Source organism: Python bivittatus, unplaced genomic scaffold, assembly GCF_059951505.1.
Source record: "Python bivittatus isolate LINGU-HERP-01145 unplaced genomic scaffold, Pbiv_v1 ctg000360_np1212, whole genome shotgun sequence".
NCBI classification, from domain to species: domain Eukaryota; kingdom Metazoa; phylum Chordata; class Lepidosauria; order Squamata; family Pythonidae; genus Python; species Python bivittatus.
This window is the reverse complement of record NW_028277069.1, coordinates 797733-825091: the sequence shown is the minus strand read 5'-3', so window position 1 is coordinate 825091 and position 27359 is coordinate 797733. Positions and strand designations below refer to the sequence as shown.

At 44.8% G+C, this 27359-nt stretch overlaps 1 protein-coding gene and 1 pseudogene across 1 annotated transcript; one reads left to right on the top strand and one right to left on the bottom strand.

The window, feature by feature from the left end:
• Positions 1-240: 240 nt before the first annotated feature.
• Positions 241-7213, top strand: LOC148215397 (vomeronasal type-2 receptor 26-like; annotated as a pseudogene).
• A 1993-nt stretch (positions 7214-9206) lies between these two features.
• On the bottom strand, positions 9207-26544 carry LOC148215396 (vomeronasal type-2 receptor 26-like). Its single transcript, XM_088143666.1, has 5 exons — positions 26320-26544; positions 25115-25978; positions 23352-23478; positions 10955-11822; positions 9207-9345 (listed from the first exon to the last, which is right to left on the bottom strand). The coding sequence occupies exons 1-5, from the start codon at positions 26542-26544 to the stop codon at positions 9207-9209; spliced, it is 2223 nt and encodes a 740-aa protein (XP_087999792.1).
• Between the last annotated feature and the right edge of the window lie 815 nt (positions 26545-27359).

Below are 27359 nucleotides of genomic sequence, written 5' to 3'. Positions count from 1 at the left end.
CCTTATAGGAGACACTTTCCTTCCTCTTCCCAAGGGAAACCTGTATGGTTATCCAAATAACTGTAGAGCCCAGAGGTGTCATTCACCTCTATCCTAAATTTTATTTATTCTGGAAAGGAAAGTGTCTTCTCAGAGACACCCTCATCACATTTCAGTTAGAACAGAATTTTGAAACAAAGCTATTGTGCAGTTTGGAATTAACTTCTGAAAGAACCAATTCGTTCTATTTCTAGTGTGATGACAAAGTTCTACCAGCATCTCCTTGCTTTGGCATTTGCTATAAAAGAGATCAACAAGGATCTTCAGATCTTGCCCAATGTCACTCTGGGCTTTCACATTTATGACAGCTACTACGATACAAGGATGACCTATCGGACTATTTTGGACCTGCTCTTCAAATCACAGAGATTTATACCCAACTACAAATGTGATGCTAAAAAGTCTCTCATAGCCATCATTGGAGGACTTGGCTCCGAGACATCCTCTTCTATTGCAGACATTATAGGTGTCTTTAAGATTCCACAGGTAAGAAACTTCAGAGGGTTGAGAGTGGCTCCTACTACAAGCATGGAAGTATATCATATTCACATACTTCTTAAAAGTTACATTGAAATATTCCTTCATTTAAATTGCTATTTACCTTCATCCAAACTTATCTTGCATCTGTACATTACTTTTAGCTGACCTATGGCTCATTTGTCTCAGAGAAGAACCATAACACTCAGCCATTTTCCTTTTATTCCATGGTCCCCAATGAAGGCAATCAATATGTGGGGATTATCGAACTGCTTCATTATTTTAGATGGTCGTGGATTGGGATTTTTGCTGTTGATAGTAACAGTGGAGAACATTTCTTGCAAACTATTGAACCTTTACTTTCTGAGAGAAGAATGTGTCCAGCATTTATACAACGAATCCCGCAACAAGCTCGTTTGGATAATATACATGAATTTGTTAGCTTTGCTGCATATATTTATATGCATTTCACCAATGAGAATATAACTGTGTTTCTCATCTATGGATCATCTTTGACAATTGCATGGCTCAGAAGTGTTTTATTTGTAAGAGACCCTGAAACCAATGAGAATGTAACATTTCGGAAGGTATGGATCATGACATCTGAGATTGATTTCATATTAACAGGTTTTCAAAAGAGCTGGGATCTTGAATTATTTTATGGATCTCTTTCCTTTACTACTCACTCCAAAAACATTCTGGGCTTTAAAGATTTTCTTTACACCATAAAACCTAATAGCAACAAAGAAGATGCATTTTTTAAGGATTTCTGGGAGCAAGCCTTTGACTGTTTTCTGCCAGATTCGGAGAAGGTCATGGGGGATGGTGATGTATGTACTGGAGAGGAGAACCTGGAGAGTCTTCCTGGATCTCAGTTTGAAATGAGCATGACAGGCCACAGCTACAGTATCTATAATGGGGTTTATGCCGTGGCTCATTCTTTGCATGACCTCTCCTTATTCAGATCCAGGCACAGAACTAGGGTGGGCAATCATATGTCTACACTTCCAGATCTCCAGCCCTGGCAGGTAACAACAAACTGATGAGTACACAACCAGAAATACTTTCACTCTTCATGATCACAACAGAAATGCAACTCATCTTGTAGTGAGTTTTGGGGAGCTGACAGCTCAACTCCTATCTAAAGCTTCAAAGCCTTTTTATAATTCATTGTGGCCACTCCTATTTCTAGGTCCAGAAATCTCTTTGTTCCAGCAGGAGCAAATACTTCTAATATAAGTTATTTTTCCATTTTCAACCCTTTTTTTCAGTTGCCTACTTTTGTATTGTCTTTTAATCAGCTCCACCCATTTCTTCAAGGCATTTCATTTAACAACTCAGCTGGAGAACTTGTGTCCTTTAATGATAAAGGAGAGGTGAAAGGTGGATTTGACATCATGAACATAGTCACTTTTCCCAATAGCTCCTTCCAGAGAGTGAAGGTGGGAATGGTGGATCCAAATGCTCCAGAGGAAAGAATTATGATCCTTAATGAAGATGAGATTGTCTGGCACAGGGATTTTAATCAGGTAACAGTTTGGGCTTTTCTTCTTGGATGCTCAATTGTCCATGCTTTTTGTTTTACCTGGAAGTTTGAAACTATGAGCTAAGTTCTGGCATGGTCTAACAGGCGAACATACTGTTTCAAACATATTTCCATCTCCAAAAGTTGTTCTGGCAACAGAGCATCAGAAACAAATCAAAAGGAGCAGTGTACAATGGGAGGGAAATTGTTTTGACCAGTGCCTGGAATTTAGTTTGGGCTTATATTCTTGGACACTCCATTGTCCATCCTTTTTTTTTAAAAAAAATCTGGAAGTTTGAAATGGTGAGCAATTTCTGGTAAGATGTTGGCGAGAGTGGGAGCAGATCTTCTGGTTGGCGCAACTGAATGCCAGGGCCAACCTGGCATGTATTACCAAGACCTGGCTGGGTTCAGGAGGAGGGCCTTTCTGCGGTCTACCAAGAAACACTTCTTGTTTCGGGTGTGGCATCATCCGAGACTCTGGGGCAGGGTGTGTGTGTGTGTCAATTGTCATCTGGAAATCTCTTGTGGGTTTCAAGAGCGCTGCCCAACAGGTCCCCGGATGTGAGACCCTGTTCCTTAAGTCAGGCTCTAGGGATCATTTGGGACTGCTGCTGTTGTAACAGCCTCCCTGCTACACAGCATCTTCCCTGCCTGAGCTCTTTCAATCCATTTCTGGGCTGGCAGTGGAGTTCTCCAGACTTATGGTTTTGGGGGACTTCAATTTGCCTTTCTCTGAGGTGGCTCAGGAGCTCATGGCCACCAGACGGCCATGGGCCTAATGGAGATCATTCAGAGCCCATCATGGGCCAGTGGTTAGATTCTGGATGTGGTGTTCTTGTCAGTGCAGTGGCTGTGTGATCTGAAATTGGGGGAGCTTTTAGTGTCTCCCTTGTCATGGTCGGATCATGCCCTGATTTCCACGGGATTCTCTAGCACCACGACCCCCTGCAGGGAGGCTGGAGCCATTGGATTGGTCTGCCCCCCAGTGACTCATGGTCTCGGACGGGTGTCAGAGGGAGCTGGGGGTTCTTTCTGCTGTTTGGCTGCATGGTCCATCTGAAGCTTGGAAGGAATCCCTCTCTCCTCCAGGGGATTCTGTCACTCACCATGGTTTATGGATGAGCTGAAGGAGATGAAACGAGAGAACACAGGTTAGAGCTGCTCTTAAGGCCTACCTTGTGGCGCTAAGGGTGGTGAAGCAACAATATTCCTCTACCCTTATTGCATCTGCAGATTGTTGCCCTGCACCCGTGTTTCGGGTAACATATGCCCTCTTGGGTAAAGGGGGGCCAGAGCACCTTTTACAGGGGTGTGCGGAAGAATTTGCTCAGCATCTGTCAGATAAAATCGCTGAGATTCACTCGCAGTTGGAAGCTGGTTCTGGTGCAGGTCCAGAGGAGATGCTTGGAATGGAGTCTTGCCCAGTTATCTGGGAATGGTCTGAACCTGTTGAACCCGAGAGAGTTGACAGTGTCCTTCGAGCTGGGAGCTCAGGCACTTGCTGCCTAGATCCATGCCCCTCCTGGCTTTTGAAAGTGGCCAGGGGCGTGTCATGTGAGTGGGCTCTACCAGAGATCAATTCTTCTTTGAGGGAGGGGGCTGTTCCTTTGCCTCTTAAGGAGGCTTTGGTGTGCCCCTCCCCAAGAAGCCATTGCTAGATCCCACCATACTGGACAATTTTTGTCCAGTATTAACCTCCCTTTTTTGGGTAAGGTGGCTGAGAAAGTGGTTGTGCAACGTCTTCAGAAGGCCTTGGAGGAAGCAGATTATCTGGATCATTTTCAGTTGGGATCCAGATCTGGGTATGACACAGAAACAGCATTGGTCAAGCTTTTGGATGATCTCTGGCGAGGGTGGGATGGGGTTGCACATCCATCCTTGCCCTACTTGACCTCTGTGCAGCTTTCAATACAATGGACCATGGTATCCTTCTGGATTGGCTCAAAGGATTGGGGATGAGCAGCACTGTGTTGCGTTACTTCATTTCCTTCCTCTGGGGCTGATTCCAGTCAGTGGTGTTTGGGGGGAGAGATCCTGCCCTTGGCCCCTGTTATGTGGGGTGCCACAGGGTTCAGTATTCCCCACCTTCCTATTTAACATCTACATAAGGCCGCCGGTGAGCTCATCTATCGCCATGGGATGAGGTATCATCACTATGCTGATGCTAGTTACTTCCAGATTGCCCTAGTCACCTACAGATTGGACTACTGTAATGCACTATACATGGGGCTGCCCTTGAAGAACATCCAGAAGCTTCAACATATATTACACCTCTGAGCATATATTACACCTCAGGTTCGTGAGCTGCATTGGCTGCCAGTTTGTTTCTGGGTCCAATTCAAGGTGCTGGTTTTGACCTTCAAAGCCCTTCATGGAATGGGGCTGGGTTATCTGAGGGACCGCCTCTCTCTGATTATCGGCCTGTCCCATTAGATCCAGCAGGGAAGGAATGCCACATGCATTTGGTGGGTCCCAGGAGATGGGCCTTCTCTGCTATGGCTCTCTCCTTGTGGAACATTCTCCCCCCTGAAGTTAGGCTCCCCCCTTCCCTGCTGTTGTTTAGGAAGTCCCTCGAGACCTGGTTGTGCTAGCAGGCTGGGGTATCTTTGGGAACCAGAGACATTCTTAGATGGCTCCAGTACGATTGATATTCTGTACTCTCCAGGAGGTTTGTATATTTTAAAATTTAAAATTTTTAAACTTTTTGATAAGGTTGCATTTTAATAATCACTTTTTAATCTTGTCTAAGGATGGTGTTTATCTATTTGTTATTTTATTCAATTGTTGTATGCCGCCCAGAGTCACTTTGTGTGGTATGGCCAACTAGATAAATGTGATATGTAAATAAATAAATATATATATAAAGTTCTGGCATGGTCTAACAGGCAAAGGGACTGTTTCAAACATAATTCCATTGGAAAAAGTTGTTCTGGCAACAGACCATCAGAAACAAAGTAAAAGGAGCAGCGCCCAATGGGAAAGAAAGTATCCTGACCCGTGCTTGGAATCTGGAAATATGGGACTGGGCTAGCAAGTCTTTGATCCCCAGAAAGAGCCAGCAAGGAGATTATGATTCCCAGGTATTCCCTATCATGATTCAGAAGGAGCCGACTAGGAAGATACGATCTCAGATTTCCTACTCTGGTGCCAGATGTTTCTCTCAAACTCAAAGGGGAAATCCAATATGGACTATGGTACACTCCAAATTTATGGCCTCCGCAACTCTTTTCCTATTTATTATTATTTTTAAAATAATGTCTATATTCTATAGGAGGCTAAATAAATTTTCTTTGCCAAACACCAAGATTCTGTTCGTCTTTTTCTGGGTCAAGGAATCAAACTCTTTATTCTGAGGTTGAGACTTCCTTCCTGCCTTCCTGCCTTCCTGCCTTTTCAAATTCCTATTGTCATTCCTTCCATCTTTATGACTAGGTCCTTCCAATTTCTCTTTGTAATGAACACTGTCATCCTGGAAACCGGAAAAAAAGGAAGGAAGGAGAACAATTCTGCTGCTATGATTGTGTTCCATGCCCAGAGGGGAAGATTGCTAACACCATGGGTAGGTTATGATATATTCAAATATTTACACCATATATAATATTTTTCCCCAGATTATAATTAAGAAGAAATAAAAATCAGTAAATCCTCTGTAATAATATAGCCAGTCACTTATTATGCAGATATGTCCATTCAGTACTTAAATTAAATTAAATTAAATTAAATTGAATTAAGCAAAAGACACCACTTACAGTATTTGTTTCTGAACAATAGAAAGTACTTTTGTCAATTATGAAATTTACTCATATCATCTGATTATACTTTTCTTATTGGACCATTCTTCTGGAAATGCAGAAGGAGTGAATGGGTTTTGCATCTAAAAAACAGAATTTGTTTGATTATACTTTCTTTACGGGGCCATTCAGTATGGGTGGCCTGAATTTGGAGAAAGCATTACCTAAAGAAATCTATCACTGCAATATTCAGGACAATCTCATACTACTTTCAGGATGACTTCTAATTTTGTTTTTGTTTTTTTTTTGAATAGCCCAAAAGATATTTATATGCTAATATGCTTTCCTCCATTCATGTTCCATCAATATAAGTGGATTCAGCCTGGGCAACCTTTTGAACTCTTATCTCTTTGCATCTTCATTGCAAGGGGAATGTGAAAAATGAGGAAACAAATGAAAACATTGTTTCTGTTTTTCAGATGCGGATGACTGTTTCCAATGCCCTGAAGATCAATATGCAAACAGAGACCAAGATGGATGTATCCCTAAGAAGATAACTTTCCTATCATATGCTGAACCTCTGGGCATTGCCTTAGCTTCCATTTCCCTTTCCTTCTCTTTGATCACAGCCTTTGTGTTTTGGTCCTTCATTAAACACAAGGACAGTCCCATCGTCAAAGCCAACAACAGGGATCTCACCTACATCCTTCTTCTCTCCATCCTGCTCTGCTTCCTCACCTCTTCCCTGTTCCTGGTGAAACCTGGAGAAGTGACCTGCTTTCTCAGGCAATCTGCTTTTGGGATCATCTTCTCGTTTGCTGTTTCTTGTGTGTTAGCCAAAACCATCATTGTTTCTCTTGCATTCATGGCTACAAAGCCTGGGTCCAGGATGAGGAGATGGGTGGGCAAAAGATTGGCCTTTTCCATTGTCCTTTCCTGCTCTCTCCTCCAAACCAGCATTTGTACTGTGTGGTTGTCAGTCTCTCCCCCATTCCCTGAGTTAGACATGCACTCAATCACTGAAGAAATCCTCCTCCAATGCAACGAAGGGTCATCCTCCATGTTCTATTGTGTCCTGGGCTACATGGGCCTCCTGGCCATAGCCAGCTTCATTGTGGCCTTCCTTGCCCGCAAATTGCCCGACAGCTTTAATGAAGCCAAGTTCATCACCTTCAGCATGTTGGCCTTCTGCAGTGTGTGGATTTCCTTTGTTCCAACATACCTGAGCACCAAGGGAAAAGCCATGGTGGCTGTGGAGGTCTTCTCCATCTTGTCTTCGGGTGCTGGGTTACTGTGCTGTATTTTTTTCCCCAAATGCTACATCATCATGCTGAGGCCTGAGTTAAGCAACAGGAAGTTATTTATAAGAGGCAAGGAGTAAAGAAATTATGATATTCTCTTTTCTCTTCTTATTGTTGCTCAATTTGGGATCTTCTAAAGATACTTTAGAATCTTTTTAATTTTTGTTGTTTGTTTTTTTATTTTATTTTTCCTGCTGTCCAAATGATATTCCACAGATGGAGATCTGTGAGTCTTTTGCATCTAACCAAAAAAACATTTTACATTATATTAATAATATAGTTTATTGGTAAATAAAGAAAAGAAAACCATTTACCTATATTTTCAATAATATCATTTATTGTAGATATGAATTTTTTTATTAATGTGATATAGATGTTAGTCAAATATATACACATACATTTTTCCATTAAGGTAATCAACTATGCTTTTGTATACCAACTTCTTATACCAATCATCTAAATGTTTCCGAAATTTTTGCTATTGCTTATTAGCAGCCCCAATAAAATTAAAGCATGAAAATTAAGACACTACTATGATAACAATATAGTAGTGTCTTAATTTTCATGCTTTAATTTTTATTAGAAAATAATGGGAAAGTTACACATTTTTATTAGTTATTAATGCTATTTCCTGAAATGCCATTTCCCCAAAATTGGTTTGCATTAATATAATATACTTTATTACGTTATATGTTAAAAAATGTTGCTTTCTTCTGAAAACGCCTCCAATATTTATTTGTAGTTCTTTTCATCAGCTATGCCATTTTAACTGGGATACGTTTCAACTATATACAGTATAATCTTTGCATTTTCTTCAACTTTTTTGAGAGCAAACCCTAGGAATGCATTTTTTTATACTCACATCCTTTTGTCTTCTGATATTTCTCTCTTGAAAAGTAATTCCCATAACTTCTTTAAAAAATGTCTCAGTTTGGATTGCATTCATAATTAATCATTTTTCGCCGATTTTTCTTTTTGTCTCTCTGTGTTTATGTATGTGTTTGTTAAATGTGCTTGAATTCCATAAGCAATCTCTTGCCTTGGCTATTAATTCAATTCATTTCCTATTTTCAGTTCACACTCAACTTCATATGATGGAATATAATGTGTGTCTATGTGTGTGTGTACATATGCAATAATCCTGTTTTGAAAAAAATATACGAAGCTCTAGTAAAGGAATGAGAGATTTATTCCATATGACCTCCAACTGTTAAAAATACCCATTAATTATCTGATTTAAAGATTGTAATTATTTTCTTTAAAAATACCAGTTTACTTAAAGGCATGCAATCTATAGCAATATTTTCTCATTTTAGCCAGTGTCTATTTTGGCTCTTCCATTACTCAAAATAAGTTGTGTTTAAGTTGAAATGACTGAAAATATCATTTCAGATTTGGAATACTCCTTCATTTAGATGTAAATACAGCATTTCTTTTCCGAATTCAAAGCAATTCTGAACCCAATGTGAAAAGCTCAACTTTATTTGGCCAAACTTGTAATTATTTATCAATCAAATTAAAGAAAAAGGTTGGAAATAACCATTAGCTTTGGTGAAACATACATTTTGACCCCAAATAGATACATTGTCTTGATCAAATAGTCATCTTCTGTATCATTATTTTCCAGATGAATCATTATTAGTTTCAAAAAATGTATTAATATTCTTTATAATACATATGCAATCTGTATATCTATTAATTTAGAAAAGAATGTTTGATATTGGGAAGATATCTGTAAGGTCAGATTTTTTAAGAAAAAAAAATAGCAATTAATAGAGACATCTTTATACGATCTTTCAAGTTTTTCAGATACCATATGGGTTAAGTCATCTGCAAATAAATTAAACAAATGTTCTCCCTGCACTTCAATTTCTTCGTTTTTCCCCTTATTTCTTAACAATTGGGATTGCTAATGGTTTAATAATGAACAACAAAAAGGAGAAAAGAGGACGCAGCCTTGTTAGCTCAAAAGGGATCCCCTTGCTGAAAATCAGCTGATCCAACATGAAGCCAACTTAGACTGAGACTCATCAGCATTATATCTAGAATCATGATAGTTAAGCATGTTCTGGCGGTTGATTCAGCAGCCAGCAGGAAAAGAGGGGAAATGGTTGGGGTGGAACTACCCATTCAAAGTGTCAGGGTTAATACTATATGTCTGAAAAGATGAACTGTGCTCTCAGCTGGCAAGTCCAGGAACAAGGCCAATCTCCAGATCAGCTCTGTGACAGCTAAGGAGAACCTTTTGCATCTACCATGAGTCAAAACAAAGCAGAAAGTCTCTGAATGTAGAGAAGGAACTGAAACCATTTTCAGAGAACAGCTCAGTAAAAGGGGATTGGATATGAGCAGGTGTATGGCAATGTGGAAAACCACTGTTATTTCAGGGAGTTTAGGTGACATATTTTGATTTCTCCTGTACGTGTTAAGTTCACTCTGAGTCATAATAATGTTTAGCTGGCTTGCTTTTTACTTTGACTTAGAAGTGGGGGAGAAGAGAAGACTCTCAGGCTTGTTTAGATGAACCACAAGCTCCTCAATGCAGTTCCCAGGCCCTTGATTCACACGATAAGCAGGTGCAACATCTGGTCAAGGTCAAGGCCAGGCTCCCACAGCCTCTGACTCCCTGGAAACAGAGCCAGGAGGTTGTAGTGCCAGACTTTGACAAAACCCTTGTATTGCTCCTTGAGTTGTGGACCATGGACACAGTAATTGGGTAATTGGGTAATTACCAATTACCATTGGTAATTGGGACCAGGTGCTGTGTTATCTAAGCCATCTTGGGGTCTCTCTGCTGTCACCTTATGGTAATTCCCAAAAGTAGGAGATGAGTTTTATCATCTTGCTTGGTACAGTATGTGATGCTTTTATACCATGCTCCTGTATTTCTGTTTAATTCTATCTGCTCATTCCTACATTCTTGTTTCAATCTGTTTGCTAAGGTTAACAATAAAGCTTAAAAATCTCCATATCTCCTGGTTTGTTCATTGTCTCTGCATCTAGAAGAACTAAAAGAACCAATTACCTGGGCACTTGGACAGTGCTTTGACAAGTCTGAATATTACTCAGAAGCCTCACTTGTGCAGAATGAAACAACATGCTTCCTAACCGGGAGGAGCCAATATTTCAGAATAATAAATCCATTGCAGGAATGTCATTGGCTGCTAGATACAGAAGCTTCTGGCTCCACTTCAAGGTGCTGGTCATAACCTGGAAAGATGGTCTTTATGGCTCGACTCCTCATTAACCCCATGACAGTCTACCCCAGGTAGAATCTGCCTCTCCTATAAGTGCTGGCCAGAAGGACAAGCTATAAATGTCCTCCTCAGGAAGTTTAAGAACTTGGAGGTAGGCCTTTGTAGTTGTAGCTCCCTTCCTCTGAGTACCTTATTCTCCAAGGTGAAAATGGCTCCCTACCTGCTACCATTTAGGAAGACCATCAAGACCATCAAAACAGAACATTTCTTTTTTGTAGAGCAGGAGGTATCATATAAAAGAAGCTGTTTGATGTTTATAGTTGCAATCGGTCGTATAGTATACATTTTATCAACTGAAAGTATAAAAACAATGAATATGGCAGCTGCAAACATTGGACATCTTCTGAGTCAGTATATAAATCTTTTAACAGGAACCAAGAAAGCTAGATTCTCCGAGTCTAGTTAGCTTGGTGTGTTGAAAGGAAGAAAGGGTTAAGTAAAGAATCTTGGAAAATAATCACAATCACTATCCTCTATAAATCCTTCTTTGACAGAAATATCAACATTTATATGTTTCCTGTAGACAGCAAACAGGCTTTCTATTCTTTTTTGTCAGCAATGTCTCATATCATTAAAGATCACATGATGTACTAATTCCTCTTTATGAGTTGGTCCCTATGGTTGAGCTCAGGCCTGAAAACAATGATGAAGCATTTTGGCAAAAAGATGCATCCCACTAATGCAGCGCTGGAGGACAGGATGGAGAAGACCTCCACGGCTACCATGGCTTTTCCTTTTGTGCTCAGATAGGCTGGAAAAAAGGAGACCCACACACTGCAGAAGGCCAACATGCTGAAGGTGATGAACTTGGCTTCATTAAAGCTGTCAGGCAATTTACGGGCAAGAAAAGCCACAACAAAACTGGCAAGGGCCAAGATCCCCATGTAGCCCAAGACACAGTAGAAGAAGGAGGCTGACCCCTCATTGCATTGTAAAATCATTTCTTTAGCTTCTGAGTGCATGTCCAACTCGGGGAATGGGGGAGCTGTTGACAACCAAAGAGCACAAATACATACTTGGAAGAGAGAGCAGGAAAGGACAGTTGAAAAGGCCAATCTTTTCCCCACCCATTTCCTCATTGGAGATCCTGGTTTTGTGGACATGAAAGCGACCACCACCGTGATGGTTTTGGCCAGGACACTAGAAATGGCCACTGAGAAGGTGATGGCAAAAGTGGATTGTCGGAGAAGGCAGGTCACTTGGCCAGGTTGGCTGAGGAAGAACAATGAGGAAAGGAAACAAAGCAGAAGAGAGAAAAGGAGAGTGTAGGTGAGGGCCCGGTTGTTGGCTTTAACAATGGGAGTATCTCTGAGTTTCATAAATGTTCCAAGTACCCAAGATGTCATGAAGAAGAAACAAAGAGCAGTGGTGGCTAAACCAATCCCTAATGTTTCTTCCAAAGTTAGAAAGACCACTGTTTTCAGGATACATCCTTTCTTTTCTTTATTTGGATAATGATCTTCTGAACATTCAAAACAGTCCTCCGTATCTGGAAGAAAAGTCAAGGAATTTGTCATCTATGTATTCCATGTTTTGGAAAATTGCTTTCTGAGTAGGTAGTAACTGTTACTCATTCTGAGTTTCTTCTACTGGTTACCCGTTTGATCAGGTTGATATGGAAATGCCGTTTTTCCTCAATGGTATAATTTAGGATTGGCCTAAAAGAATGGTCTATGGAAAGAAGAATTATTCTTGAAATGGAGTCCTTTCTACAATGTTGAAATTTATTACATTATAGATAATTTGAACTTTTCCCATATTTCCAAAATATGGAGAAGTAAACTGTGATGATGAATATAAGGCTTTAGTATCAGTAGTACTGACTCTGAGGTGCAAACCGAGATAATTCATTTAGACTCTTTTAGGTTAATGCCTTCCTGAACAGTGAATAAACTACAGAAAGATCATTCCTTTTATTTGGAAAAATAAGGTGGATTCCAACAAGCAAAATTAATCATCTAGTTTTACTGTCAAGATAGGAAAGGTGTATTAGTCCGATCCCTGTATTTCATCCTGACGTTTATGATGCTTCTCTGTTCTATGTGGGGAACTTTAGTAGGTCCTAGTCACACCCACCTTATGTCCCTTTGATGGTAGAATATCTGATCCATTCAGAAATGTTCCTTTTTCTGCTGAAGCTTCTTTGCTTTCACTTACTTTCAGTTTTTCATGGAAGGTAAGGCCCGGAAACGGCAGATCAGGTGGAAAAAATATGTGCATTTATTGACAGCTACACTGACCTGAGCCAATCAAAGGTTTGTTTGCTGAACTTTACACTATCATTTGTAAAAACTGTCATTGTTGATTTAAATTTCAACTCGAACTTAAACTTGATTCTCCTTAATTCTATACAATCTTTAAAAGAGGAATTAGCAGTCCTCAAATTATACTTTAATTTCGGCTGAAGGGAAAGAGAAGGAAAGAGAAAAAGGTTTTTGATTTACAGTCAGGACCAGAAATATTGGAAGAAGGATAACCTTTTTGGCATTTGACTTCTGTACACCACCACATTGAAGTTGAAAGGAAACATCCAGATGGGAGCAAAGTCAGGACTTTCAGCTGTAATTCAAGGGGTTTGACAAAAGTGGGGCACTAACCATTAGTGGAAGTACAGCCAGTAGCATATACACACACCCATCGTTGGTGGCTCATAAGTAATTGAACAAACCAATATCGTTACAAACAAGGATCGCCTTTAATATCTGGATGAAAATCCTTTGCAGTCAATGGCTGCCTGAAGTCTGGAACCCATGGACATGACCAAATGCTGAGTTTCCTCCCTCGGGATGCTTTGCCAGTTGCCTTCAGCTGCTGCTTGTTTGTGGGTTTTTCTGCCTTAAGTCTTGTCTTCAGTAAGTGAAAAACATGCTCTATTGGGTTGCGATCAGGTGACTGGCTTGGCCATTGAAGAACATCCCACCTCTTTGCCTTGAGAAACTGTTGGGTAGCTTTTGCTGTAAGTTTTGGGTCATCATCCATCTGCAGTATGAAGTGGCATCCTATCAGTTTGGCAGCATTTGGCTGAATCTGAGCAGAAAGTATAGCCCTATAAACTTCAGAATCCATCCTGCTGCTTTTATCATCAGTCAAGTCATCAATAAACACCAGTGACCCAGTTCCACTGGCAGCCATACATGCCCATGCCATAACACTGCCTCCACCATGTTTGACAGATGATGTGGTATGCTTTGGATCATAAGCTGTTCCTTTCCTTCTCCATACTTTTCTCTTCCCATCATTCTGGTGCCAGTTAATCTTGGTTTCATCAGTCCAAAGAATCTTATTCCAGAACTGGGCAGGCTTTTTTAGGTGTTTGCTGGCAAAGTCTAATCTGGCCTTTCTGTTCTTGAGTGTTACCAGTGGTTTGCACCTTGTTGTGAAGCATCTATATTTACATTCATAAAGCTGTCTCTTGACTGTAGATGTTGACAATGATGTGCCTACCTCTTCAAAAGTGTTCTTGACCTGGCTAGATGTTGTGAAAGGGTTCCTCTTCACCATGAGCAGAATTCTGCAGTTATCCACTTGAGTTGTCTTCCGTGGTCTTCCAGGCTTTTTGCTGTTGCTGAGCTTGCCAGTTAATTCCTTCTTTTTCAGGATGTTCCAAACTGTTGTATTGGCCACTCCCAATGTTTTTGCTATCTCTCTGATCAGTTTATTTTGTTTTCTCAGCTGACTGATGGCCTCCCTCAATTGCATGGACACCTCTTTGGACCTCATATTGAGAGTTCCAGTGAACAGCTACCAAATGCAAATGTAACACTCAGAACCACCTCCAGGACTTTTATCTGCTTGATTGGTCTTGGGGTACCCAGGAAACAGGCCACATCTGGCCATGGAGCTGCTTGTCAGCCATTTGTTCCATTACTTATGAGTCACCAGCGATGGGTGTGTGTGTATGCCAATGGCTGTACTTCCTGAATGGTTAGTGCCCCACTTTTGTCAAACTCCTTGAATTACAGCTGAAAGTCCTGACTTTGCTCCCATCTGGATGTGTTTCCTTTCAACTGTGAGGTTTGCCCCGTTCGACAGAGAAACTCTCGTGACACGTGTGGTTCACAAAGAAGGTTTACTCATGCGTAACATAGTAGTCACAAGCAAAGCCAGGACTGGCTTGGTACAATTGTATTACTTGTTATATTCCCCCCTTCCCGCGCTTTTTTCCCGCCTCGCGATCACGTTGCTGCTGCGGATTATCGGCCCCCCAATAATCCCCCTTGATTGTCCATGATGGCAGGTTAGGTCAGGGTCCATTGTCCTTGATTGCCAGTTCCCCTCCGGCTGGGTTGGTCCCTCCCCGTTACGTGCAAGCCCGAGGGTTCTGTGCTGCGTTGCGATCTTGTTTCGCTGCCTGCGGCCCCGTTCATTGTTGGCTCACACCGTTATCAGTTTATAGTTAAAAGCTTCCGCTGCGGTTTTCCTGTTTGGCTGGGCGCAGGTGGCTCGTTAACTAGCGGCGCTTTCAGTTCCTCTTTTCCCCGCTAACTACCGCCGGTGGATTCCGCGTGGTCTGGCTGCGAGCTTCCCTGAAGCCCCGTGCTGACCGAACCTGACATACCGCCCCCCTGAAGACAACTCCCCCCTGGCTCTATTTCGGTTTCCCGGGGTATTTATCGTAAAAGTCCCACACTAGGTCCGGCGTGTGAGATTTGCCCCGTTCGACAGAGAAACTCTCGTGACACGTGTGGTTCACAAAGAAGGTTTACTCATGCGTAACGTAGTAGTCACAAGCAAAGCCAGGACTGGCTTGGTACAATTGCATCACTTGTTATATTCCCCCCTTCCCGCGCTTTTTCCCGCCTCGTGATCGCGTTGCGGCTGTGGGCTATTAGGCCCCCCAATGTCCCCCCTGATCGTTCATGATGGCAGGGTCGGTCAGAGTCCATTGTCCTTGATTGCCAGTCCCCCTCCGGCTGGGTTGGCCCCTCCCTGCTACGTGCAGACCGCGGGTTCTGTGCTGCGTTGCGATCTTGTTTCGCTGCCCTGCGGCCCCGTTCCTTGCTTGCTCGCGCCGTTATCAGTTCGTAATTAAAAGCTTCCGCTGCGGTTTTCCTGTTTAGCTGGCCGCAGGTGGCTCGTTAATTAGCGGCGCTTTCGGTTCCTCTTTTCCCCGCTAGCTACCGCCGGTGGATTCCGCGTGGTCTGGTTGCGAGCTTCCCTGCAGCCCCGTGCTTCCCTGAAACCTCGTGCTGACCGAACCTGACACGGCGCCCTTATGTGGGTTTTACTCACCCATTCGCTGTGGGACTTGGGAAAATGTTTCCATTGCACTAGGAGCTGGACCTGCCCCTTGTACCTCCTGGCGTCCAGTATCTGGTTGATCTCGAAATGCTGCTCCCCCCTGACCATGATGGGTGGTGGCACTCCCTCTGTCTTGTGCCAGGCATTCCCCGGCTGGTGCAGCTTTAGCAGGCTGCAATGGAACACCGGGTGGATCTTCCCGAGGCTTTTCGGGAGCGTCAGCCTGACGGTTACTGGATTGATGACCTCTGCAATGGGGAACGGCCCCACAAACCTCGGGCTGAGTTTTTTCGATGCCTGGTGCGTCTTTAGGTTTTTGATTGACAGATACACCTGGTCCCCCACTTTCCACTGCTCCTCGGGGAGCCTCTTGCGGTCCGCGTGTTTCTTGTAGTCGGCTTTGGCTCTCTGCAATGCCGCGTGCGCCGCTCGCTGGGTCGCGTCGATTTGGGCGAACCAGGCATCCAGGGAGTTGATCTGGGATTCCGGCTGAGGCAACTCCGGCATGGGGACAAAGTCTCTCCCGGTGGCTACTTTGAACGGAGTGAACCCGGTACTCTTGTGGACGGCGTTGTTGTATGCCACTTCCGCGAATGGTAGTAGCTCCGCCCAATCGTCCTGTTGGTGCCCCATGTAGCAGCGCAGGTACTGTTCGAGCCCCCCGTTCAGGCGTTCCGTGGCTCCGTCCGTCTGCGGGTGCGCCGCGGAAGAAAGGGCTTGCTTCGTCCCCACCCGCTTCAGGAACTCCCTCCAGAACCGCGCGACGAAGTTGCCGCCCCGATCGCTGACGACTCGTCGGGGCGCGCCGTGGAGCCGGTAAACATGTTGCACGAATAGTCTCGCCAACCCCTCTGCCATGGGGACTCGTCGGCACGCTACAAAGTGCGCTTGTTTGGAGAATAAGTCCGTAACCACCCAAATGGCGGTCTTCCCCTTACTCTCCGGGAGCTCTACTATGAAGTCCATGGCGATCTCTTGCCATGGGCCGTCGGGTTCCGCTACCGACTGGAGTAGCCCTCTAGGCTTGCCTTTGGCCCCTTTTGCCGTCGCGCACACCGGGCAACCCCCCGAGTACGCCTCCACGTCCTTTCGGAGCGTGGGCCACCAGAACTGCCACCTAATTAAGTGGAGCGTCTTTACGAAGCCGTAATGCCCCGCGCTCCGGCTGTCGTGGGCTCTTTCCATGACCTCCCGTCGGCAACCCTCGGGCACGTACAGCTTTCCTTCGTGCCACCACAACCCCTCTTGGCTGGTTAGCGCCTCTCGGTTCTGCTTGAGCCAAGCGTCCCGCTCTGCCGCCTCCGCGAACCCTTGCCTTACTTCAGGCGCCGCGTCCCGTCGCTCCCCCTTGGTCTGGCTTCGGGTCACCGCCTTTGCAGCCAGTCTGCTGGCAGGGATGATGGAGTCCACGATCTCCTCCCGTAGGTTGGCGTCCTGGGGCATGCGAGACAGTCCATCTGCTAGGAAGTTGCGCTTCCCGGGGATGTGTTTTAGTGTGAACCTGAACCTCCCGAAGTACTGGGACCACCGCGCCTGTTTGGGGGATAGCTTACGCGGGGTCTTCAGGGCCTCAAGGTTCTTATGGTCCATCCACACCTCGAACGGTTCAGCCACCCCCTCCAGTAGATGCCTCCACGTGGCCAGTGCCCACTTGACTGCGTACGCCTCTTTCTCCCACACCATCCACCTTCTCTCCGTCTCGGTGAATTTGCGGGAGGCGTAGGCGCATGGGTGGATGGCCCCCTCCGGGCTGGGCTGGAGCAGGACTGCCCCCGTTGCCACGTCTGACGCATCTACTTGGATTATAAACCGCCGATCTGGGTCAGGATGGCGCAGGATCGGCTCCACTGTGAACCGCCGTTTTAGCTCCTCAAACACCCCCTGGCATTCTGCAGTCCACGCAAGTGCCATGCTGGGCTTGGGGGGTTTCCCAGTGCCCTTGGTCTTCAGCAGGTCGGTTAGGGGAAGGGCGATTTGGGCGAAGTTTGGGATAAACTGTCTATAGAAGTTCGCAAACCCTAGGAAGCTTTGGAGTTGCCTCCGGGTTCGCGGTGCTTCCCAGCCCAGGACATCCTTTACTTTCGCCGGGTCCATCTCAATTCCCCGGCTGGATATTCGGTAGCCGAGGTAGTCTAGTTGCTCTCGATGGAACTCGCACTTCGATAGCTTCACGTACAGCTGTGCCTTCAGCAGTCTCTTGAGTACCGTGCGCACCAGGCTCACGTGCTCCGCCAGGGTTTCGGTGTAGATGAGGATGTCGTCCAGGTAGACCAGGACGTCCCGGTAGAGTAGGTCATGCAGCACCTCATTTATTAGCTGCATAAATACCCCCTAGGCCCCTTTTAATCCGAACGGCATCACGGAAAATTGGTAGCTTCCGAGCGGCGTGTTGAACGCCGTTTTCCACTCATCTTTAGCGCGGATCCTGACCCTGAAGTAAGCTTCACGCAAGTCCAGTTTTGTGAACACCCTCCCCTTAGACAGGTGCGACATCAAGTCCTTCATCAAGGGGAGGGGGTATTTGTACTCGGTGCTGATTGCATTCAGCCCCCGGTAGTCCACGCACATTCGGAGCGAGCCATCCTTCTTCTCCCGGAATAGTACCGGGGCCGCTAATGGTGACTTCGCGGGTTGGATGAATCCCCGCGCTAGGTTCTTGTCTATGAACTCCCGCAGAGCCCCCATCTCTCTCCTTGACAGGGAGTACATTTTCGGCTTAGGCAGAGTCGCCCCTGGCTCTAACTCGATGGCGCAATCACTGGGCCGGTGTGGAGGGAGCTGGTCGGACTCCTTCTCCCTGAACGCTGCCGCCAGGTCTCGATACTGCCTCGGGATTCCGCCACCCGTCATGGGTTCCCCGGACCCTGCCTCTCGCTTTGCAGTTGTCTCGCCAGTCGCCGCTGCCTCCCCATGCCTCGGGATCGTTGCGAGTCTCAGGGGTCCCGGCGCTGCTGCTGCTGCTGTTGCCGCCCGGGTCTCAGGCCTCGCCCCGTCTCCCGGGGTCTCAGATCCTCCACTTGCCTGTCTGTGGTTGCGGCCGCACCCGTCTCCACGGCTCGGTCCCCTCTGCTCTCGCACTTCGCCGGTCTGTCGACCCCGAACCGCACTGCCTCCGCCGTCCAGTCGACCCGTGGGTTCCATTGCCGCAGCCACGCCAAGCCGAGTACCACCGCGTAGTCGGCCACCGGGACCACCACAAATCTTAGTTCTTCCTGGTGACTCCCGATCGTCATCTGGACCGGCTCGGTGTAATACTGAGCTGCCCCCCCCCTGCCAGCGTGCCGTCTAGCTGGCTGAATGCAATGGGCTCTTGGAGGCGCCTCAGCTGTAGTCCGAGCCCCGAGACCACAGCTGGGTGCATCAAGCAGTGGGTGCAGCCTGAATCCAGTAGCGCCCGCAGCTGTGCCTCCCCTCCAGATCTCACCCCCCGGATGTGTATTCTCACCCGGAATGGAGGGCAGTCCTCATGTCCGATTGGGTCCACGCGCCTCGACTCCCCTGCTCGCACTGGGACGCTGTTCAGTGCGAGCGCGCCTCGTTTCCCGCCGGCTCCGAGTCCTCTCCAGAGGACGCCGTCTCCGGGGTCGACCACCCCCCGCGTCCTTTTTCGGTCACCGCCGCCACTGCCCCCTTCCGCGGTCGGTCACCGGCCCTTTTCCCGGTCGCACGTGGGGGCTTGACTTCGGGCCGTGGTGGGGCTCCTTCCCGCTCCGTTGGGCACTGCGCCGCTTGGTGGCCTCTGCCTCCGCACCGGAAGCACAGGTTCGGGGCTCTGGTCGCCTCTCGCCCCCCAGTGGACTGCCGCCGACTACTTCGCCTTTCCTCGGGGGTTCTCTCCCTCGGCTGGTCCCTCGGCTGGTCCCGTCGCCTCGCGCTTTGTTGGATCTGCCGCCATGCCGATTCCGCCGTTCCGGCCAGCCAGATCCAATCTTTCACTGTGGACGGGTCGTCCCGTCCCAGTGCCCGCTCCAGGATCTCTGGATTGAGCCCCCTCTTAAAATACTTCACCCTCAGGGACTCCGGCCAGTCCGTGAGCTTCTCTGCCAACCTCCGGAACTCCAGGGCGTACTCCGATACCGACTTGCCCTGCTGTCTGAACTGCAGGATGTCGTCCTCGGCCCGCTTGGCGCTCAATGTGTCCTCGAATCTGTCCCGGAGCGCCTGCATGAAGTCCGGGAAACTCCGTAGTTCCGCCGCGTTGGCGTCATATAGTCCGATCACCCAGCTAGCTGCTTGGCCATCTAGCAGCTCGGCCACGTAGGATACTCTATCCCCGTCCCTAGCGAATAGGTGACCACCCCTCTGCATGAACCCCCTAACGTGCGTCAAAAAATGTGGCAGCTGTTCAGGGTCCCCTGAGAACTTCCCAATGATGCCTCGAAGTCTAAGGGCGTCTGCCGCCCGTCGGTCCACCGACCGGGATAATCGTGGGCGGTGCCGGCTGGGGTGCCGGACCGCCACCCCCGTTGCTCGCCCCATCGCTCACCGCCGATGGTCCCACTCTCTGTAGCAGGGTCTGGAGCATCGACTCCATGGCGTCTAGGCGCCGCTCGACTCTCTCCTCTAGTCGGGCGAACCTCTCGTCCCACTCGCGGTTCCGGGACCCTGAACCTCGGGTCATCGTGACGCCTGAACCGTCTGGCCCTTGGTTCACGCACATCGACCACCGCTCGGCTGGGGGGCGCCCGGTCCTGGTCGCTGTCCCGTCGCTCCCGGGTGGCTCTGACCGTCCCTCCTCGAGCCTGGGTCCCTCGTGCTCCAGCTGACCCACGGATTCCTCGTCGCTGGTCATGCCTGTATTGGAAAGGGAAAAGCTCCTCGGTGGTACCGGGTAGTGCTAACGGTGAGTCCTGGCTTTATGTGAGGTTTGCCCCGTTCGACAGAGAAACTCTCGTGACACGTGTGGTTCACAAAGAAGGTTTACTCATGCGTAACGTAGTAGTCACAAGCAAAGCCAGGACTGGCTTGGTACAATTGCATTACTTGTTATATTCCCCCCTTCCCGCGCTTTTTTCCCGCCTCGCGATCACGTTGCTGCTGCGGATTATCGGCCCCCCAATAATCCCCCTTGATTGTCCATGATGGCAGGTTTGGTCAGGGTCCATTGTCCTTGATTGCCAGTTCCCCTCCGGCTGGGTTGGTCCCTCCCCGTTACGTGCAAGCCCGAGGGTTTTGTGCTGCGTTGCAATCTTGTTTCGCTGCCTGCGGCCCCGTTCATTGTTGGCTCGCGCCGTTATCAGTTTATAGTTAAAAGCTTCCGCTGCGGTTTTCCTGTTTGGCTGGGCGCAGGTGGCCCGTTAACTAGCGGCGCTTTCAGTTCCTCTTTTCCCCGCTAGCTACCGCCGGTGGATTCCGCGTGGTCTGGCTGCGAGCTTCCCTGAAGCCCCATGCTGACCGAACCTGACATCAACTTCAATGTGGTGGTGTACAGAGGTCAAATGCCAAAACAGTTATCCTTCTTCCAATATTTTTGGTCCTGACTGTAGGCCAATACCCTTAGACTCAAACGATATGTTCAAGTGTTGTTGTTTTTTTGTTTTTTTAGAAAAAGAAAGTTTTTTGCCCTTGTCTTTTTCCAGCACGCATTTTCTTTCATTCCTAGCCCACGCTACAAATATTAACTGCTTGGTCATGTCCCTTTCAAATATTTCATAGGTCAGACATTATTTAGCTGGACTTATGATGATGATGTTCTCATCACAAGTTATGGAGATAACATCATAAGATAGGCAACAAATATATATATATATCTTACAAAAATTCATGATATTTTGTTTACTGAATGAACAATCTTAGGGAAAGAACAGCAAATGCAAATGATGGTGAAAATGTGACATATAAATAAATAGATATAGATAATGTGATCATATAAGATTTGTGGCTCAATGTATATGTATTTTGCCCTTGTATAGGAAACACTACTTGCAGAAATCTTACAGGCAAACTTTGATTCCTGAACAACAAATTGTGATCCAGAGGTAGAAAATTGAATATTCACCCTGAAGAACTAGTACAATTACTAATTACTGTATATGTATACTGTATATACTTGCTTAAGGGTATAGAATGAAAGATGGGCATGATAAAGGACAAAAAAGGCAGGGACCTAACAGAAGCAGAAGAGATTAAGAAGAGGTGGCAAGAATACACAGAAGAACTATACAAGAAAGATCTTAATGTCCCTGATGTCCACGCTGGTGTGATCACTGACCTTGAGCCAGACATCCTAGAGAGTGAAGTCAAGTGGGCCTTAGGAAGCATTGCTAACAACAAAGCTAGTGGAGATGACAGTATTCCAGCTGAGTTATTTAAAATACTAAAAGATGATGGTGTTAAAGTGCTGCACTCAATATGCCAGCAAGTTTGGAAAACGCAACAGTGGCCACGGGATTGGAAAAGGTCAGATTATGTTCCAATTCCAAAGAAGGGCAATGCCAAAGAATGCTCAAACTATCGCACAATTGCACTCATTTCACATGCTAGCAAGGTTATGCTCAAAATCCTACAAGCTAGGCTTCAGCAATACATGAACCGAGAACTACCGGATGTACAAGCTGGGTTTCGAAGAGGCAGAGGAACTAGAGATCAAATCGCCAACATTTGCTGGATCATGGAGAAAGCACGAGAGTTCCAGAAAAATATCTACTTCTGCTTCATTGACTATGCAAAAGCCTTTGATTGTGTGGATCACAACAAACTGTGGCAAATTCTTAAAGAGATGGGAATACCAGACCACCTTCCCTGTCTCCTGAGAAATCTGTATGCGGGCCAAGAAGCAACAGTTAGAACCGGTCATGGAACAACCGATTGGTTCAAAATAGGGAAAGGTGTACGACAAGGCTGTATATTGTCACCCTGCTTATTTAACCTATATGCAGAGTATATCATGAGAAATGCCAGGTTGGAAGAATCACAAGCCGGAATTAAGATTGCAGGGAGAATCATCAACAACCTCAGATATGCGGACGATACCACCCTCATGGCAGAAAGTGAAGAAGAACTAAAGAGCCTCTTGATGAGGGTGAAAGAGGAGAGTGCAAAAGCTGGCTTGAAACTCAACATTAAAAAAACTAAGATCATGGCATCTGGACCCATCAATTCCTGGCAAATAGAAGGGGTAGAAACGGAAGCAGTAAGAGACTTCATTTATTTGGGCTCCAAGATCACCACAGACGGAGACTGCAGCCATGAAATTAAAAGACGCTTGCTCCTTGGGAGGAAAGCTATGGCAAACCTAGATAGCATATTAAAAAGCAGAGACGTCACCTTACCGACAAAGATCCGCATAGTCAAAGCTATGGTTTTTCCAGTAGTAATGTATGGCTGTGAGAGCTGGACCATAAAAAAGGCCGAGCGCCGAAGAATTGATGCCTTTGAACTGTGGTGCTGGAGAAGACTCTTGAGAGTCCCCTGGACTGCTAGGAGGTCAAACCAGTCAATCTTAAAGGAAATCAACCCTGATTGCTCATTGGAAGGATCAATAATGAAGCTCAAGCTCAGATATTTTGGTCACCTAATGCGAAGAGAGATCTCTTTGGAGAAGGCCCTGATGCTGGGAAAGATTGAAGGCAAAAGGAGAAGAGGACGGCAGAGGATGAGATGGTTAGATAGCATCACTGAAGCAATGAGCATGAAACTGAGCAAACTCAGGGAGGCAGTGAAGGACAGGACGGCCTGGCGCAATATGGTTCATGGGGTCACAAAGAGTCGGACACGACTTAACGACTAAACAACAACAACAACATAGAATGAAAAATTGGTGGAATGTCTAACCTACCATTTTGATTTGAAATCTTCCCTTCTGGGCAGGGAACACAGTCATAGCAGCAGAACGGTCTCCCTTCGAACCTTCTCTTCCAATATCCAGGGAAACAATGATCATTACACAGAGAAAGTGGAAATACCTGGTCACAAACATGAAAGAGTTTGCAAAGGAAGATTTTTAAAACAGTTTCTCATATTTTTCTGTTCTGGGGGTGGGGGGCGGGGGAGAATTCTTGAATTCCAAAACAGATAATGAATTGTATCTATTTGGATTTATACCATACACTAATAAATGTTGATATTACAAGGATGTGCAAAAGGGCCTCCTTGAAGAAGGGCACCATGAGTAAATTAATGTGCTTTATGACAATGTTATGGAAACAATACAAATCCTGTGATTTCATGTGGAATTGCAAGCCAAATATGAAAAACCATCATAACGTCATTTTGTCAGTTTGGTAACTGCTTGATCACAGACAACATTTGTACAAAATATGCCATTTTTTTTCTTTCAAGAAGTGATATTAGATTTCTAAGGAGAAAATGTTCAATATGATTTAACAGACAAAGATATTTTCGTGGGATCATAATGGATAAAGGGATCAAGAGTCTCTTCAGTGAGCCAATACCTGATTAAAAGCTGTGTGCCAGACAATCAAGTCTTCATCTATGAATAATTCTTTCCCTTTTGGAGCTCTAGGATCTAATTTTCCAACTCGAGCTCTCTGAAAGGATCTGTTTGGAACAGTGATCAAGTTGATGAGGTCAAATCCACCTGCTGCTTCTCGCTTCTCATTCAAGAACACTCTCTCTCCAGCTGAATTGTTAAAAGAAATGCCTTGAAGAAATGGATGGAGCTACTTGAAAGAGAATGAAAGAGAGAGGGAATTGAAAGGATAATAATGGGGAAGAGACTAGTACATTTATCTTTTGTAAATTCATTCTTCCCTTTCCTATCACTAATATCAGATAAGGACACCTAGGAAATTGATTATCTATCTTACATGGAAATGTACAGGTCTATCCTATTATTAATTTGACATTATTCCAAGGAAAGATAAGAAACAACATCAATCAACAAAAGCAAAATGAGAACAGGCTATATAGGTTCACTATTTAAACAACTAATTAAATCTAGACCATACATAATATTGTCCTCCACAAATATATTTGAGAGCCTGAGACCTGACAAATTTCCTGTAGCAAGATTTAAAAGTTGATACTCAAGCATTCTTAGATAAGTAAATATCTAGATAGGTCAGTAGATAGGTAGATAGATAGATAGATAGATAGATAGATAGATAGATAGATAGATAGATAGATAGATATATTCCTTCAAACATAGGTTGTTCCAAAAGGTGGATGCCACAGCTCAAAGGACCACCTCTCAGTCCATTCCTCCTGAACTCTGATAGGGACAAAATGCTCAGGTTCTGAACCCGGAAATATTCATGAGCCAAGCAGAAATATCTTGGAGAATTGGTTATTTATGCAGAGGAAAATGGAAAGTAATGTAAGCGATCATGTAAATTTATACTTCATTTTAACCATCTCTTATTTTGCAACCTATGATGATTTCCCAGATAAATCATACTGATACCTAAACCACAGTTTGTATAGTAGCTATTTGATGTTCATACTTAACTTGATTCCAAAAGCAGAATTCTGGAATTGTAGAATTCCACAATTCCACAAGCAGAATATATTGGTCTAAATGGTAATTCTACTCAAAACTGCTCATTGAAGCAAAAGAAGTGTCCAAGGCAGACACAATACCTGCCAAGCCTGCAGATCTGCAAAAGCAGTTTCTTTACCCATCATCCTTTTTTTCTTATTGAACCCCAGCATGAATAAAGCATGTAAAGTGTGAGCCACAGCATAAACAGCATTGTAGACACTGTAACTTTGGCCAGTCATTTCCATTTCAAACACAGGCCCAGGAAGATCCTCCAGCTTCTTCTCCCCAACACATAGCCTACTGGGCATTTCTTGTAACTCTGGTTTTGGAAAAGAACAATCAAAGGATTGTTCCCAAACATCCTGCAGAAACCCATCTCTGGAGCCTGAATAAGGGTATATGGTTTGAAGAAATTCTTTGAACCCTACAACGGCTCTTGAATGTACAGTAAAAGAAATTGCTCCATGGAACATCTTGAGATCCCATGTGATTTGAAAGCCTGATAGTATGAAATCAATCTGTGCTGTTATGATCCACACCTTTCCAAATAATGCAGTTTGCTTGTTTTCAGGATCTACTATAAACATGACAGCTGTGAGCCACGTGATTGTCCATGATTCCCCATAGACAAGAAATGTATTTGCTTTGCTATTCATTAAATTAATAGAAATTCTTGAGACGGTGTCATAAACTTCTGTGTAGTCTTCCAAGTGGACTAATTCTGAAAGTCTTTGTGTAAACGATGAGCAGATTCCATTCCGTGAAAGTAACAGCTGCATTTTCTGTAAGAAGTGTTCTCCACTGTTGTTATCAAGAGCAAAAATCCCAATCCATGTCCACCTGAAATGATGAAGCAGTTGGATAATCCCAATGTACTGATGGTCCTCATTTGGGACCATGAAATAAAGTGAAGATAGTTTATTCTTCTGAAATTCCTCTTGGTCTAACGAGCCATATGTTAGCTAAAAGGAAGTGGAGTTTCATATTGTTAGTATAGAATGGAATTTCTGGGTATTATTTCGAACACATATAACAGTCAAATTGTTTTAATAGGAGCAGGGAATACTACCTTCAAATCTTCCATCAGGTATGGAATGTTGCTGGATACTCTCCGACAATGACTTCTATGATTGGCAATGTAACTTCAGAAAAGTGGGTTAAATACTCTACCTTAAACTCTGCAGAAAATCCCAATACAAATTTAAGCCTAATGCATGATGTTAATTAATTATGCCATAAGAACAACAACAACAACAAAAACACCAAGGTGCAGATTTTTTCTCCTCCACTGCTGCATACTTACTTGTGGAATCTTGTAGAAACCTACAATTTCAGCTATATAAGATGAGGTATCAGGACCTAATCCTCCAATGATGGCTATGACATTTTTCTCACATTTGTAGTTGGGAAGAAATTTCTTGGATTTGAAGAGTAGATCCAGAGTGGTGCGGTAGGTCATCCTTGGGTTGTAGTAGCTGTCATAGATGTGGAACCCGAGAGTGATGTTAGGTGAGATCTCGGGGTTCATGTTGATCTCCTGCACAGCAAATACCAAGGCAAGGACGTGCTGGTAGAATTTTGGGGTAACACTGCAAATAGATTAAGCACATCCTTTAAGAAAATAATTTTCCAAATTCTTCCAGTGCGGTCATTGTTTGTAATGGACTACCAGAAACTTTTGTTTCTGACTAAGGTATTAAATGAAACATTGAAGTAACCTTTACTCTATCACAAACTTTCCCTATCTGCTTTGTAAAATTAGAATGCCAATAGATTTAGCTAAATGTTCATATTTATTTATGTTTTATGAAGAAGAATAGTGTAGACTTGGCATTCTTCTTTTGATAATAATATTTTCACAAAATATACTTTCTTACAAGAAAGCCAACAATGAAACATAAAGAAAAGTCTCTCTTCTCTCAGCATTAGAAAACTTTCAAAACTCATGAACTCTTACCGTTTCATACACAACTGTACATTTTCTATGCAAACAGCTATTAACCTTATAAGCAGTTCTTTGGCATGTGTGTAAGGTCAGATGATTTAAAGGAAAATCCTTACATTGGTGAATCATAAAGATTTAGAAAAGGATGCTGTTTGAATGGAATTTCACAAAAATGGTACAGCATGTGAGACACCATCCCTCCAATGACAAGGTGACCAGGCTGGTACCACTCATGAGGGATAGGGAAGGCATCACTTGCAGGACAGCTCAGAGTAGATCTTTTGTTTACCAGGAAGACCAGGAGCAGCAACATCATGACTCTCTCCTTATGGTGGAAAGATCTGGGTCTATCATTCAAAGACAGGTTCTGGCTGATGAGACAGGAGGGAGAGAACTTG

Excerpts from the sequence above, each read along its gene's own strand:
- LOC148215396 (XM_088143666.1), bottom strand. The coding sequence starts at position 26,544 with ATGAACCCCGAGATCTCACCTAACATCACTCTCGGGTTCCACATCTAT. Across the intron at positions 25,979-26,319 it reads GTTTCTACAAGATTCCACAA|CTAACATATGGCTCGTTAGA; the intron begins GTAAGTATGCAG and ends ACTTCCTTTTAG. Across the intron at positions 23,479-25,114 it reads CAGATCTGCAGGCTTGGCAG|GTATTTCCACTTTCTCTGTG; the intron begins GTATTGTGTCTG and ends GTTTGTGACCAG.